This window comes from Drosophila nasuta, chromosome 3, assembly GCF_023558535.2.
Source record: "Drosophila nasuta strain 15112-1781.00 chromosome 3, ASM2355853v1, whole genome shotgun sequence".
Classification (NCBI taxonomy): Eukaryota; Metazoa; Arthropoda; class Insecta; order Diptera; family Drosophilidae; genus Drosophila; species Drosophila nasuta.
The window spans coordinates 23,131,987-23,145,191 of NC_083457.1; the positions used below are offsets into that span (position 1 = coordinate 23,131,987).

A 13,205-nucleotide genomic window follows, 5' to 3' on the forward strand; every position below is an offset into this window, starting at 1 on the left:
TCAACAGTCAACAGTTCCAACAGCCAGTCAATTGTACAGACAATTCTATATAGTTAAACTTGCCTTGGCATGCTGAGCCTGCCAAAGATTGCATGCCAGCCATATTTGGCCAAAGCCGCCACAGGAGCGTAACCCAAATACTGTCTGAAAACTAAGGCCAAGATCGTTCAGCATTCAGAGTCTGGTCAGAGCTACAACAAATATGAAAAAAAAAGAGTTGAAGTTGAGCTGGAAAATAAATAAATCACAGCGAGAAAAAGTTCTCACACTCGCACAGGCAATTGCATGCTGCTGACTGACCGACTGACTGTGTTGGCCATGCTGGTCGTGTTGACCATGTTGACCACACGCTGGCTGTTTGATTTTCCCATATGATGTCTGCCGCAAAACAATTTTCTTTCGTTTTTATACTATATATTTGTATGTGTGTATTTTTCCGTTTATTCTTGAGGCGTGCTAACAGCTAACTAGACTTGCGCGAGAGTAGCGCACATCTTGGGCTACAAATATGGTTAGTGGAAAACGGGTTAGCGCAACGCAGCAACGCATCAACTGTTACTGTTCTGTTGGCTGCCATGATTAGTACTCCGTGCGTATTGTTTGCCGTTTTTCCATAGAAAAGAGTTCAGCATTAAGTGGCACTATTCTCCAGCGTCTCGGTTTTGATGGGCACCAACGAGGGCGGTATATTGAGCGTCTTGCCCGGACAAGCGGCCTCATACTGATGCTTCAGACTCTCCATTTCGTAGATGCACGTGGACAATGCGGTGCGCAGCTCACACAGCAATACCATATCGGAACGTAGCTCATTGAAGGATGTGCATATGTCCTCTGTAGGTGGCGGAGCGGGATCTTTAAAAACAAATAGAGAAAACTCTTTAATAGTTTTATGTCTCGTGGTAGTAAACCGACTTGATACGCACCAACTTTGAACTCTTGTATGGCCTGCTCGAGCGCTTTCACCTTGCGTTGTCCTATATTCGCTGGCAGCTTCATTTTTTGCGAACGCAACGAGACCCCAGAGCCGCGCAGATCGGCAAACTTGATGCCACTGCTGCCAATTTCAATGGCATTTACCACAGAGTCCACCTTCGAGGGCCGCGGCGTGTGATGCACCTTTTTCTTGTGCAATTTCTTCTCGTATTTGCGTGTGCTTGGCGTATTAGCCGCATGCTCGTTTTGCTGATCCGCCTGAGAGATTAGCTTTTGCAGATCTTGCGTCTTGCGCTCACGTTCCTTCTTGCGTGCTTCGATCTTCTTCATTTCGTTTATTAGCATTTGCTCCTCCTCCACCTGCTGCGTGGTGCGTTTGAATAGCTTCTCCAGCTGCTCCTTTCGGCGGCGCTCATGCTCTGCATCATATACGAATGTTTTCTTCTCGATTGACTGATTCTTTGCCTTGGCAAGCAAAGCAATTACCTCGTAATAGCGCTCCTTGAGCTCTTCCACTGTTTTGGTACCATGCTGTTGGCGATTCCAACGATCCGCCATAACAATGAAGCGCAAGTCAAAGCTGTAAATGTTAAAGACATGCATTAGCGTTCATTAAATCAACTACACTTTATTTGATAGGCCTACCGTCTGGCCAGATCAAAGAGATGATCTGTTTGCACCTTGCTCCAGTGCTGAATATTGTTGCGCAGGTGGGCATTGTACTCGGTCATTGTATAGCTTGGTATCTCTAATTGTTTGTTGAACTTCGCAAACGGATAGTCCGTGGAATCATCACTGACTCGCTTCCAATGATGAAACACGGCCGCATCGTTGCGTGCCGGATTCGAAAACGGCGCCCATTCCCATTTGCGGACCTTTTTCATGCCCAAACGCGCCTTGTTCTGTTTGTAGCCGGCTCCAATACCCAGTGCCGTGTCCGTTGGCAATAGAGGTGGTGCATCCTTCTTGTCCGTGTACAAAAGCGCGAACACCTCACGATGCATGCCCTCGGGACGCCGCGAGGCATGTTTGGTGCTGCAGACACAAAATATTGTGTTATGTTTTTGTTGTTGTACAAATTTGCATGTAGTGCTTGTTTACTTACCGCTCGAAATTACGTTTTTTTGTCGCGAGGAAGGAGTCCCTTGTTATTTCTGGCGTATTGGCACGCTCAATGTCCAAAATATCACGCACATCAGCCGACATAATTCTTTAATTTTATAATAAAACAAATAATTCGCGAATTCAGTCAGAATTTGTGTACTTCTTGTTGTCAGTGTTCGTTAATGTTTACATTACCAGTGGTGGAAAGTCGATAGCGCAATAAACGGAGCTGTGTTATGTTATCGATGTATTATGTACTGTAACGAAGTAGCCGTTTATTGCGGCATTTTAGTATAAAAGTATATTTTCGAATGGTAACTTACGGTCACACAGTGCTAAAGCAAGCAGAAATTCCCACGCTGCTCGCATTCGCGATGTTGTTTTTTTGTCCATCGTGCGGCAATATTTTGATTATTGAAGAGGATACCTCAAGCCACAGATTCACTTGTAACACTTGCCCGTATATATCGAAAATTAATCGCAAGATATCCACCAAAACATTTCCGCGCCTCAAGGTAATTTGCGTTAAAAAAGCAATGTGATGCAATTTTGTGTAATTGTTGCACTTTTATTTTTCTTGACAGGAAGTTGACCACGTGCTGGGTGGCATTGCGGCCTGGGAGAACGTTGACTCAACGGACGCCGAGTGCCCGGCGTGCTCGCATAAACGTGCCTACTTCATGCAGATTCAAACACGCTCAGCTGATGAGCCGATGACCACATTCTACAAGTGCTGCAATCATCAGTGTGGTCACAACTGGCGCGATTAGAAATACTAATGCGCTATCTACAAACCGTAATCCTCAGACGCCTTTGCGCCCAATCTACCATGAAACCTAAACAACAAGACAGCCCAGCAACGCCGCCCGTAATCTGTCCAGTAGAATCGGTGGATGCCTTAAGGCTGGCCGAACAATGCCTGCATCAGGGCAAGGTTATTGCGTTACCCACAGACACAGTTTATGGGTTGGCCTGTGATGCCAACAACGAGGAGGCCATTCAACACATGTACGAGATCAAGGGACGCGATGAGCACAAACCCGTGGCCATTTGTGTCAACAATATTGCTGCACTGCGTCGCTTTGGTCACGCCAGCCACTTGAGTGACGAGCTGCTAACTCGCTTGCTTCCGGGGCCACTGACCATTGTGATTGAGCGTACGCCGCAGCTTAGCAATCGATTCTTGAATCCCAGCACCAGCAAGATCGGCATACGCATCCCGGACTTTAAATTTATTCGCGAACTGTGCGCTAAGTGGCACGAGCAACCACTCGCCTTGACCAGCGCCAATCGATCCAGCGCACCCAGCAGTCTGCAGATCAGTGAGTTCCAAACGCTGTGGCCGCATCTAGGCGCCGTATTCAATGCTGGCCGTATTGGACTGAGCGAGGAGCGGCGACTGGCTTCCACTGTGATCGATTTGGTCACGCCGGGTCGCTATGAGGTAGTGCGTGCCGGCGTAGCGCTCAAAGAGACGCTGGCGGTGCTGCACGAGTTTGGCTACACAGCTAAAAATAAGATACAATAAAGAACTATTGAAATACTAAACAGTTTAAAGCGATGCATTTTTAAAAATTGTAACTGGTTCTTGTCTTCGATAAGCACTGGTGGAAATGTCTTTTAAGGTTTGCTTCTAAGCTCAACAAAGAGATCAATTAACAGTATTGCGCGATGAAATATTAAATAATTCATATTAAATAAATCATTACGTATTTATAAATAATAGACAGATTCGTTAAAACAATGTCTCTACTTTATATCAACGGCATTTACAATTTTGAACATGGTATCTGCTTTCTGTGTTTTAAGATATTAAAATATATGTATGTTGTAGGAATACGCACACACATGCATATACGTATGTATATATGTGGTTACCATATACATACATATATATATATACATGTATATGTGCACAATAACAGCATTCAGTCTACTGGGCGATCAGTTGTAGTAGCTCGCCTTGGCCACCTGAATAGGACGTCGTCGCCTGGGCAGCTCGGTCTTCAATAAACTCCAACGTTCCGGTGGCCAAACAATAGCCACAGCTCTGGCCGACATCAGCCCCAAGGCAACGGGACCGAATGTGTTGCTGTCGAGCGAATGGCCCGTGTGATCGCCCTCTACCCAACAATGTCCATCGGGCACACGTACAATCTCGTGTTTATAGCCTAGAGTGGAGACCACGTCGCCCTGCATGCCCACCACACGCTTAATGATCTTTTGCGCCGGATCCTTGGGAGAGATCAATGATATGATGTCGCCACGTTCCACCGGACTATTGTGGATGCCCCAACGCAGCAGGAACACATAATCTCGCTCCTCAGCGACGGGATTTAAAGCGGGTTGCATGGAAGTGCCTATGCGTAAAATTATGAATGAAAGTGTAGTTGATACTTTGCTGTTTTGTACTTACCATCAACGCGGGCCACATAGCCAACGCAGTCAAGGAACGTGATGCCCAGCGGCAAACTGTACAGCAAGGATCTACCAAAGCGACGAAATGCCATGACGGCATGGCTTTGTGGCAGCTACTCTGGGAATGCGCGGGAGGGACCTTCTGGAATTCCTTGTATATATACAAAATCAAGTTGCACGGCTACCACATATATGCACACACATACATATATACATATACAATCAGCTTTTGATGCGACTTAGTAAGTGAATACATAACATTAAATATATAACAGCTGTTTCCAAACTATTTTGACATTCACATTCATGCGCTGTCAATTGGCTAAAGTTCACAGGGTGTCGCAGACAATTGTACAGGGTGCGACTTGGTTGTTCTCGTATACAAAGTTTATTAAAGTTAAAAGTCAAGTGGTTGACAAAGTGATGATGACAGATTATTACAACTCAAATTCCAGCTATTGTACTATGGTGACAGGTGTGTTTTGATTTTGATTGAATTTTGCAACTGGAACTGGAATGTGTGGATCAATTGCGCCACCATACTCATCAGCATATCAGCAGCCCTCCAACTCACTTGGAATTGGAATATCGTTTTGTATGGCAAATTGCAACAATGCCTTATATTTGTTTTTCCAGTTGTTCACATCCAGGCGTATTTGCTCATTGTCCTCATGCATTTGCTCCAACTCAGTCCATTCATACGATTTTTTCGTTTCCAGCTCATCCTTTTGTTCGATCCGTTTAATTCGACAACTTGCAGCATAGCCACGATTCTTCAGCGTGCGTCGCCTCTGCTTCATACGCACAATTTCCTCACGATTCAGGCCACGCATCTTCAGAGTCCTATTCAGATCTCGCACAGAAATCGTGACGAGTTCATCGTCCGTAATATCGGGAATTGGACATGGCGAAAGTGGTGCCTATGAACAATGAAAATTGTTAATGTGCCTGATAAATAATTTTCAATAAGTTTTTGTAAAGGTTTTTATTGTTTACTTACCAAGGATGACTTTCTCTCACGTTTGGCGTCCATTATTCATTAAAAACAATGTTTTATCAATATCAAATCTTGTTTTTATAAATATTTACCAACAAATTGCGTATATTTTTGCGAATTGCCATTCACTATGAACATAAAATCTTAAAATAGTGTGACCACTTAGAAATATTAGGAAAGTCAAAGATAGTATATTTTGGTATTCTATTTGATTGCACACATCGTTTGAAGCCCCAATTTGGGACATCAATTTCATTCGAAATCAAATAATAAATAAACAAAATTGTATAATAATAGACAGTATATTGCCAATAAAGTTTGCTAATAGTATAACTGATTACATGTCCAATTTATTTTATACATATTAATAAAATTCTGTTTATTTGCATGTATGGTAAATACACGTACCTTTCGCCTTGTCCCAAACATTAATAAAATATACCAAAATGTAACGTACAAAGTGTAACCAGAATTTAACTCTTGTGTGGTTTGCTTTGGTATTTTTCGACGTAAAAAAAGCTTATTTTGAAATTCTACCAGCGGACACACGCCTAAATAGAAGGATAAGTGAGAAAAAAAGGAAACGGAACAGGAAAATTCCAGCAGATGCGGAAGTCAAATTTACTGCAAAGTTCTCCATTTTATTTTCCTGGTGATTGCTAAAAGTGAACGTGATGAATACGGCCGCAATTTATAACAATGTGCCGACGCCGATTTGCTCGCAAACACCGCTTTCAGTTGCAACTCCCGATGGCGGCATTCTTTACACCGGCTTCAAATGCATCAATTACATTGCGGCACCCGCCCAAAATGAAAATGATGCCGATGAAGTGAAGACAATGTCAACTCGCATAACTGTTAGCGCCCTCGATGTGAGTCCTCTATGGGGTCGCAAGCAACACAGCGAATCATCCAATGCATCGAGCAAACAATTCGCCATCGTTGCCGAGGATTTAAGTGTCCAAGTTTGGGATTGCGATCTAGGTGAATCCATCATGGGACACAAGGCGCATCAGCATCAACACGAGGCGCGCGATGTACGAATGTATCCTATGATTAAAGTGCTCATGGGCTACATTTGCAATGGCAACATATTGTCCATGGACGCCAATGATTTGGTCATATACTGCGTTGCATCCAACACCTATTGTCGTCGTCCTACATTTATCTCGGCGCGCAACCACCAGTTGACTGTGCTACGCTGCTCTCCCTACAACGAGAATCTCTTTGCACTCGGCACCAGCTCGGGTTTTGTGATGGTCTGCGATATGCGTAAAATGAACATCGTCTATAAGTTCACATGCCAGCAGTCGAGTATCTGTGGCCTTGCCTGGCGTGAAATGACCTTCCCCAGGGAGCAGCTCACATCCAGCGATCAATGGCGCAGCACATTAGCAGCTCCAATCGTCGAGAAGGTGTCCAACGATTGCGACGATTTCGTGGGACTTGAGAAGCCAACTGCCAAAGAAGCACTCGAGTTTGAAGAGGCCTGCAAAGGCATGAAAGCGAATCCCAGCGCTAAACAGTCAAAGACTAAGAAGCAAACCGGTAAAGCGCCGCTGTGTAAATCAAAGGCTGCTGAATCCGATGATATCTTTGACATCTACAACACTGATCATCTGGAGTGCGAGTTCGGCGCACCAGCTCGTCAGTCAGCCAAGAAGTCCTCCCAGTATTCTGATGATTTTGTTGGTCTCGAAAAACCAATAGACAACGCACAACTGGACTTCATGGAGGCCTGTCGAAACATGAAGGCCGAAATAAAAGCGCATCGTGAGCATGCATCTGATGAGCCACAAGTGGAGGTCACTCTAGCCGATTGTCAAGAGTCTGGAGTGCGCGGTCCACGTAGCGAGAGCACCATCTCGCAGAAGGGCGACAATAGCGACACGGTGATTAGTGAGTCCAGCGAAGGCAGCTTGGAAGTCATTCAGTTCAGTTCATCCAGTGATGATGCCGTCATTGTCGACGGTGAAGCTGCCAAGCCCAAGCGCGAGGTGCTGCATCATATCTATCATCAAGCTGAGGTACATGAAACTCCTAAATCGCTAGAGGTGTTGAAAACACAAACAAAGCCGCAGCCAAGCAACAAGTTTGTGAAGGATGCAACCATTGATACGATTACCGTTGCCTCCGCCGAGTCTGCACCACGTCCTGATATACTGTTGGTGTCCATCAACGACAACGATATTATTATGATTTGGAACACTCTAACGGGCGCCCATTGTGGCAAGACTTACAGCAAGGGTAACAATGCCGCAAGTAAGGGAAAGATTTCCTAAACTGAGTGTCAAATATTTAACAAATTGTTTGTTTTTCAGGCAAAGCGAAAGAAGTACATTGGCTGAATGACAACATCATTGTGTCGCTGTGTCGCCAGCAGCTGGTCTATTGGACACTTGACTTTGAGCCCAAGCAGCAACGCTATAAACTGCACAAGGATCACGTCAACAAGAGCTCGGTGCAAGACATCGTCACAATTGCGCCAATTGCCAACAGCAACAGCATTTGGATGAGCATGAGGAATCGTCGTGTGGGCATTTTAAATCCCAAGACTGGACTACTCTCTGCCGTCTATGGCACTTTGGCCTTTGGCGTGCGCGCCATAGCTGAGTGTCCCGATGACCTGAACAAGTAAATTGAAGCTTCTTTCATAATTATGACATCCTCTAAAAGTCTTTTTATATACAGAATTGCCCTGGGCTGCTCAGACAAGCGTGTGGCGCTATTTGATTTGTCCAAAATACGATCACAATACGCGCCCATTGATAGTGTGAATGTAAACAGCATTGTTTACTCGCTAGCTTGGGAGTCCCGACTGCTTGCAGTTGGCATTTGGCACCTACGATGGTGGGGTAAGCATTTTCACTGAGATTTATTGATAAAAAAAAAAAAATCGAATAAATACGAATACACACATTACAGGTGGGCATCATAGACGTGGACAGCATGCGAGTGAAGACAACATTTCGCAACGTGTACAAGAAGGAAGTGTATTCACTGATGTGGCAGGATAACTACATCTATTTCATTGTGAATCGTGTGCTGGGCGTCTACACTGCTAACCAGCCGAAGAAAGGCAAGTTCAGTTCACATATGATGCCTTGTATTATAGGCCTGAGATTGAGCATTGCGTTGGCCATAGCTGACCTTAGTTTGGGCATCGCGGGTCTGACACTTGCGTATGCCGGCCAGATGAATGGTCTCGCGATGATAGTCCCAGGCATTCCATGTCACATTGATCCAGTTCGATGGCGACAAATCGTTCTCAATCATCAATTCTGTTTGACCCTGAAAATCCTTTTTCAACGGCGGTTCCACAGCTTTTGGCTGCATTTCCTTGGCAATCAGAATGTCGTCTAACTTGAAAAGCAGACAAAGATTGGCATTGTTGAAGATTGCCTGCCTAAAGGCGGCAATGAAGTGCTCAAAGCTAACTTCCCCAATGCGCGCATATGTCTGATCTTGAAAGCCGAACTTAATGTCCAGATTCATGCAAAGCTTTCGTTGCACTTTTGCCGGCAGCAACAGGCCATTCGTCACAGCCAGCGATAGCCCGCAGAAGTCCTTGATGTCCGCCTCGGTCAGAGTACAGAAATTGCCGTCGGTGCGGAACTCATTCAAGGCAGCCATGCACTCATCGTAGCTGCGTTGATGTGGCTTGTGGCGGCGATGCGCCATCACTTGAATCTCTTCAATTATTTCCAATGCCCGTTCGTCCATTGAGTTGGGCACTTGCATCTCCAGTTGTTCGCACAGCTTATTCAGCTCCACAATGTGATTGAAATAATGATTCAGATTGCTCCACACCTTGGACAAGTACACAAAGTGTGGCTGCCAAAGAAAGATATCTGAGATCAAGTCATCACAGCAACCTTAAACTACTTACAAAGACCAGTTCGGAGTCGATGGCCGTGGGCATGGCCAAGGTGTCGTTAATTTTGGCCACCACACAGTCATAGCGTTCCTTTTCCACACCAATCAAATACGCAGTGTGCTCATAGCTTAGCCTTAGAGTCGTCAGACAACGATGCAGCATTATGAATGTGATTGTAAATTGATTGATGCGCTGCAATTGCTCTAGCGGCACTTGATAGTGCAGCGTCGTGTCCTGGTTGCTGAACTTCAATTGCTTGCTAATGGCGCGCTGACAGTTGCCACTCATGTTATCCATGCGTTCCAGCAATTTTTCAAAAACGGTCGAAGTATTGCGCTGCGCCATCTCCAGATCACAGATGACTGTCATCATATCACTTAGCATGAGATTTAAGTTAATTTTGTACTAACAAACTCACCGTATCGCACATTCTCGCGATCTCCGTCGGGTCCGTCGTTGTTGTAGATGACAATGCCCGCCACCGTGGCCGCCAGTCGCTGCAGATACTCCTGTCGGTGATACTTCTTCTTGAGCACATAGTTCTGCAGATCACTGCGTCCAATCACACTGTTTAGAGCCTGTGCCGTTAGCTTCAGAAGCACATGATTCTTGGGCGAACCCAGATGATAGCTGGCCACAATAAAGACCTTCATTTTGGCAAATAGCTGATCCAGCTGCAGCTTGGTGCTCGTCTCCGGATACTGTAGAATGTCGTGTATAAGCAGCTTGAGTTCCTGCTGAAACTTCAATTCATATTGCTCTTGCACAAAGGATAATTGAATGCCATAACCCGTCTTCATAATCCACGACATGCGTAGATTGGCCATTGTTGTGTCATTAGGATTCAAATAGCCAGCGACAATGTCGCCAATGAATTGATTCAATTTGCACTTGCTGGGATCTTGCAGGTCAGTCTTGAGCAGACCACGGCGCATGTCGCGCACCAAGAGATGCACCATAAACTTGACAAACTTTCCGTCCGGCTCAATATCGCGTTCTTTAAGCTTGGCCATGATACGTTGGCTAATCTCGTTGAGAGTCTTTTGATGGGGATGCGACATAGTGATTTAACTGCAATTTAAAATGGTGCTTATAAAAAAGAAACTCGAGAATGTAACGCAATTTATGCGATATTAATGTGTCTTGTTATTTAAACTGTTGACAAGTTGCCCCTGGTTACAGTTGCTAACATAATGAGAAACTTTGTTTATTAATTTTTATTCTCTTTTTGTAGATGCTATTATCTTTACGAACATCGAGCGTCCCAGTTATCTGTGCGTGCGAGATGCCTTCCTCTTCGTCGGCACAGAGGATGGCTTCCTGCAGCTGTATGAGCGCAAGCCGGACGCTGAGTTGGCCTACACTAGTGTGCGTCAGGCTGCGCTGCTATCGCGCTACATAACCGACATTTCCTTCAATCCGCTGCAGCGTAATCAATTTGTTGTTGTGGGTCACGACAAGTTCTTGCATATTATGGAATTCCAGCCAGAGCAACGCGGTTGGACAAAGCAGCTTTCGTTGACTGCCAGTGATCCCAAGGCCTCCATAACTTCGGTCAAGTGGAGCAACATGGATCCGCATTTGCTGCTCAGCTTTCACATTGAGGGCAAGGTATGCTTGTGGAATCTTAAGGAGTTGTCTGAGCCACCGCTCACCATCAGCTATCACTGCCCCATGTGGTGCGGCATGTTCTTGCCCACCGACGAGAGTGTTATCATGAGCGGTGGCAAGGCTCTCTCCCTGGAACTGATCAGCATCAAGGATGCGTTGGCCAAGAATGAAAAGAACATTTGCTGTAAGAGCGATGCCCTGCTGAAAGTCAAATGGGCCAGCAAATCGATGACACAGCCACAAGGTGCTTCGCTGAATGCTTCGCAAAAGAAACGTTTGCGTCGTGAGAAACGTAAAGCTGAAAATCAATTGCATCCAGCTCCTGAGGAGCAACCAACGAAAGAAGCGGAAATGAAGTCGGAAAAAGTGCTGAGTGATACTATGCAAATGCTTAGCTTGAGCACAAAGAGCACGAGCACGCAGGCAACTCAGATTGAACGGAGCAAAGCCAAGGAGCTGGAGTCACAAGCATATCCCGATAATTTTATGGCAGTAAGTTGAATTAGAAAGCTACAACAGCACTTTACTGACTCTTTAAATATTTTGCAGCATAGCCGCACATGTCTGTGTCTAACCCAGAAGGAGCTTAACAAGTATGCACTGGAGAAGCTGGCCGTTGTACTGACCGAAGATGCTGCCAAGATCGACAAGTCCGTGCTAATGTCCAAGCTGTTCAGCACCAAGGTGATGGCCAAAGACTTGATTGCCACCGAATGTAAGTTGAGCATTTATTTAATTAGATTTTTGAAAATAACTTCAACTTGATTTTCAGTAAATAATCTAAAACAATCTAACAACAAGGACATTGCTCCGCTCTGTCTGACCGTTTCCACTTTTAAAGTGCGCGACGAGTTGCAACAACATATTGAAAACAAAACCCTTAACGAGTGGCATCTTTCATTGGCGCCCGCCGTCTCCTATGTGTGAGTTAAGCTGAAAGAAATCGTAAAACTTCTCTCGCTAAATTTGATTTGTTTTCTTTTAGTTTTTGGCAGAAGTGCTGCAAGGCTTATGCTTCACAAATGGAGGAGAAGGGCTTCATAGTGCATGCTGCCACCTATTTGGGAGCAGTTGATATGCAAACGGAAGCCATCAACTTGCTGCTGAAGCACGAGTATTTTAAGGAGGCGTTGGCCCATGCTAGGATTCATTTGCCAGCCACAGATCCCATGATTAAAACCATTATCAACAACTGGCTGGAACAGCTTGAGAAAACTGGCAACTTTGCAGCGGCTGCATTGATGTAAGTTTATCTACGTAATTCTAGTAATCAAACTAATTTCTATATTTTCTCACACCAACAGCTGTGTGCTGGACAATGAGATGCTTCGTGGCTTCTCGTATCTGCGCAAGTTCCGCAACTGCACACCGGAAATAGCTGATCTAATGGAACAGATCAAGCGCATTGGTCAGCTGGGTTCGCTGTTCGAAGATAGCTGCATGGACAGAGCAGAGAATGCAGCCGAGAAAGAACTCAAGGAGGAGGCCAACTAAAGAGCCTTCAAAACGATCCCATCCCTCTCCCAGTGGCCAAAGCTCAATAGGCTGTTTATAATTAAGATTTAGATTTAATTATGTGAAACAACACAAAACAAATGAGCTTCTTCAGGTGTTTTTTTAGTTATGTTATGAGAGATGTATTAATAGCGGCAGCTTACCCAAAAAAACATTGTTAACAACAGTGAAGCGAAGTATCATTTAATGATTTAATGTGTCATTTAAGTTGGAAATAACATTTGACAATGGAGTCGTCAGACATTTTGTGTAATTCATTCGAAAAAATAGTTAACAATGGCACAAAGATGCTAAAGCTAAGCAAATTGATTGATACACAAGGGGACCGAAAACGAATTATGATTTCGAATCCATTGTAATACCGTTGCGACTTTCGATCAAAGAGAAAAACAAAAACAAACAAACGTTACAAGAATTTATACGAGTTACAATACAAAACTGTCCAAGGCACGATTTAGTTAGTAAAAGATGCGTAGAAAGCAAAATAAAACACATACCAACAACTCATGAAAAGAAATGAACATCTTTTTTTTACGTTTTTAATTAGAACAACATCCCGAGCGGCGTCTGCATGTTGCCCATTTGTTGTCTGTTGACCGGCCCAAGTAGAAGAGGCCATGAAACAAATGTGTTACCGTTAGGCAGAGGCCCAGAGTCTGCTGCTGCTTGAGTGCGTATTGTTTTGGTTTTGTGCCCGACGAATCAAATTATGCAAATGTTGCATGACCTAAGAGAGAATGACCCTCTCCG

General features: G+C 44.7%; 7 protein-coding genes across 7 annotated transcripts; 3 read left to right on the plus strand and 4 right to left on the minus strand.

The window, feature by feature from the left end:
• Nucleotides 1–399: 399 nt before the first annotated feature.
• Nucleotides 400–2,240, minus strand: LOC132794220 (DNA methyltransferase 1-associated protein 1). The gene is made up of 4 exons (XM_060804513.1): nt 2,039–2,240; nt 1,579–1,968; nt 924–1,513; nt 400–852 (listed from the first exon to the last, which is right to left on the minus strand). The coding sequence occupies exons 1-4, from the start codon at nt 2,137–2,139 to the stop codon at nt 632–634; spliced, it is 1,302 nt and encodes a 433-aa protein (XP_060660496.1). The 5' UTR covers nt 2,140–2,240; the 3' UTR covers nt 400–631.
• A 116-nt stretch (nt 2,241–2,356) lies between these two features.
• LOC132794224 (DNA-directed RNA polymerase III subunit RPC10) lies at nt 2,357–2,807 on the plus strand. The gene is made up of 2 exons (XM_060804518.1): nt 2,357–2,552; nt 2,622–2,807. The coding sequence occupies exons 1-2, from the start codon at nt 2,412–2,414 to the stop codon at nt 2,805–2,807; spliced, it is 327 nt and encodes a 108-aa protein (XP_060660501.1). The 5' UTR covers nt 2,357–2,411.
• Nucleotides 2,808–2,815: 8 nt separating this feature from the next.
• Nucleotides 2,816–3,594, plus strand: LOC132794221 (threonylcarbamoyl-AMP synthase). Its single transcript, XM_060804514.1, has one exon. It carries the CDS (start codon nt 2,816–2,818, stop codon nt 3,563–3,565), a length of 750 nt encoding a protein of 249 aa, XP_060660497.1. The 3' UTR covers nt 3,566–3,594.
• A 155-nt stretch (nt 3,595–3,749) lies between these two features.
• Nucleotides 3,750–4,734, minus strand: LOC132794222 (mitochondrial inner membrane protease subunit 2). The gene is made up of 2 exons (XM_060804515.1): nt 4,454–4,734; nt 3,750–4,397 (listed from the first exon to the last, which is right to left on the minus strand). The coding sequence occupies exons 1-2, from the start codon at nt 4,545–4,547 to the stop codon at nt 3,982–3,984; spliced, it is 510 nt and encodes a 169-aa protein (XP_060660498.1). The 5' UTR covers nt 4,548–4,734; the 3' UTR covers nt 3,750–3,981.
• Nucleotides 4,735–4,820: 86 nt separating this feature from the next.
• Nucleotides 4,821–5,595, minus strand: LOC132794223 (transcription factor MafG). Its single transcript, XM_060804517.1, has 2 exons — nt 5,456–5,595; nt 4,821–5,375 (listed from the first exon to the last, which is right to left on the minus strand). Exons 1-2 carry the CDS (start codon nt 5,486–5,488, stop codon nt 5,010–5,012), a joined length of 399 nt encoding a protein of 132 aa, XP_060660500.1. The 5' UTR covers nt 5,489–5,595; the 3' UTR covers nt 4,821–5,009.
• Nucleotides 5,596–5,994: 399 nt separating this feature from the next.
• Nucleotides 5,995–12,972, plus strand: LOC132794217 (protein rigor mortis). Its single transcript, XM_060804511.1, is given in 10 exon segments — nt 5,995–7,714; nt 7,774–8,086; nt 8,144–8,261; nt 8,263–8,307; nt 8,378–8,531; nt 10,564–11,432; nt 11,490–11,655; nt 11,713–11,863; nt 11,926–12,183; nt 12,245–12,972. Coding segments are annotated over 10 exon segments (3,852 nt in total). The 5' UTR covers nt 5,995–6,126; the 3' UTR covers nt 12,435–12,972.
• LOC132794218 (cilia- and flagella-associated protein 206) lies at nt 8,309–10,507 on the minus strand. The gene is made up of 3 exons (XM_060804512.1): nt 9,748–10,507; nt 9,342–9,691; nt 8,309–9,286 (listed from the first exon to the last, which is right to left on the minus strand). Exons 1-3 carry the CDS (start codon nt 10,388–10,390, stop codon nt 8,543–8,545), a joined length of 1,737 nt encoding a protein of 578 aa, XP_060660495.1. The 5' UTR covers nt 10,391–10,507; the 3' UTR covers nt 8,309–8,542.
• Nucleotides 12,973–13,205: the final 233 nt, after the last annotated feature.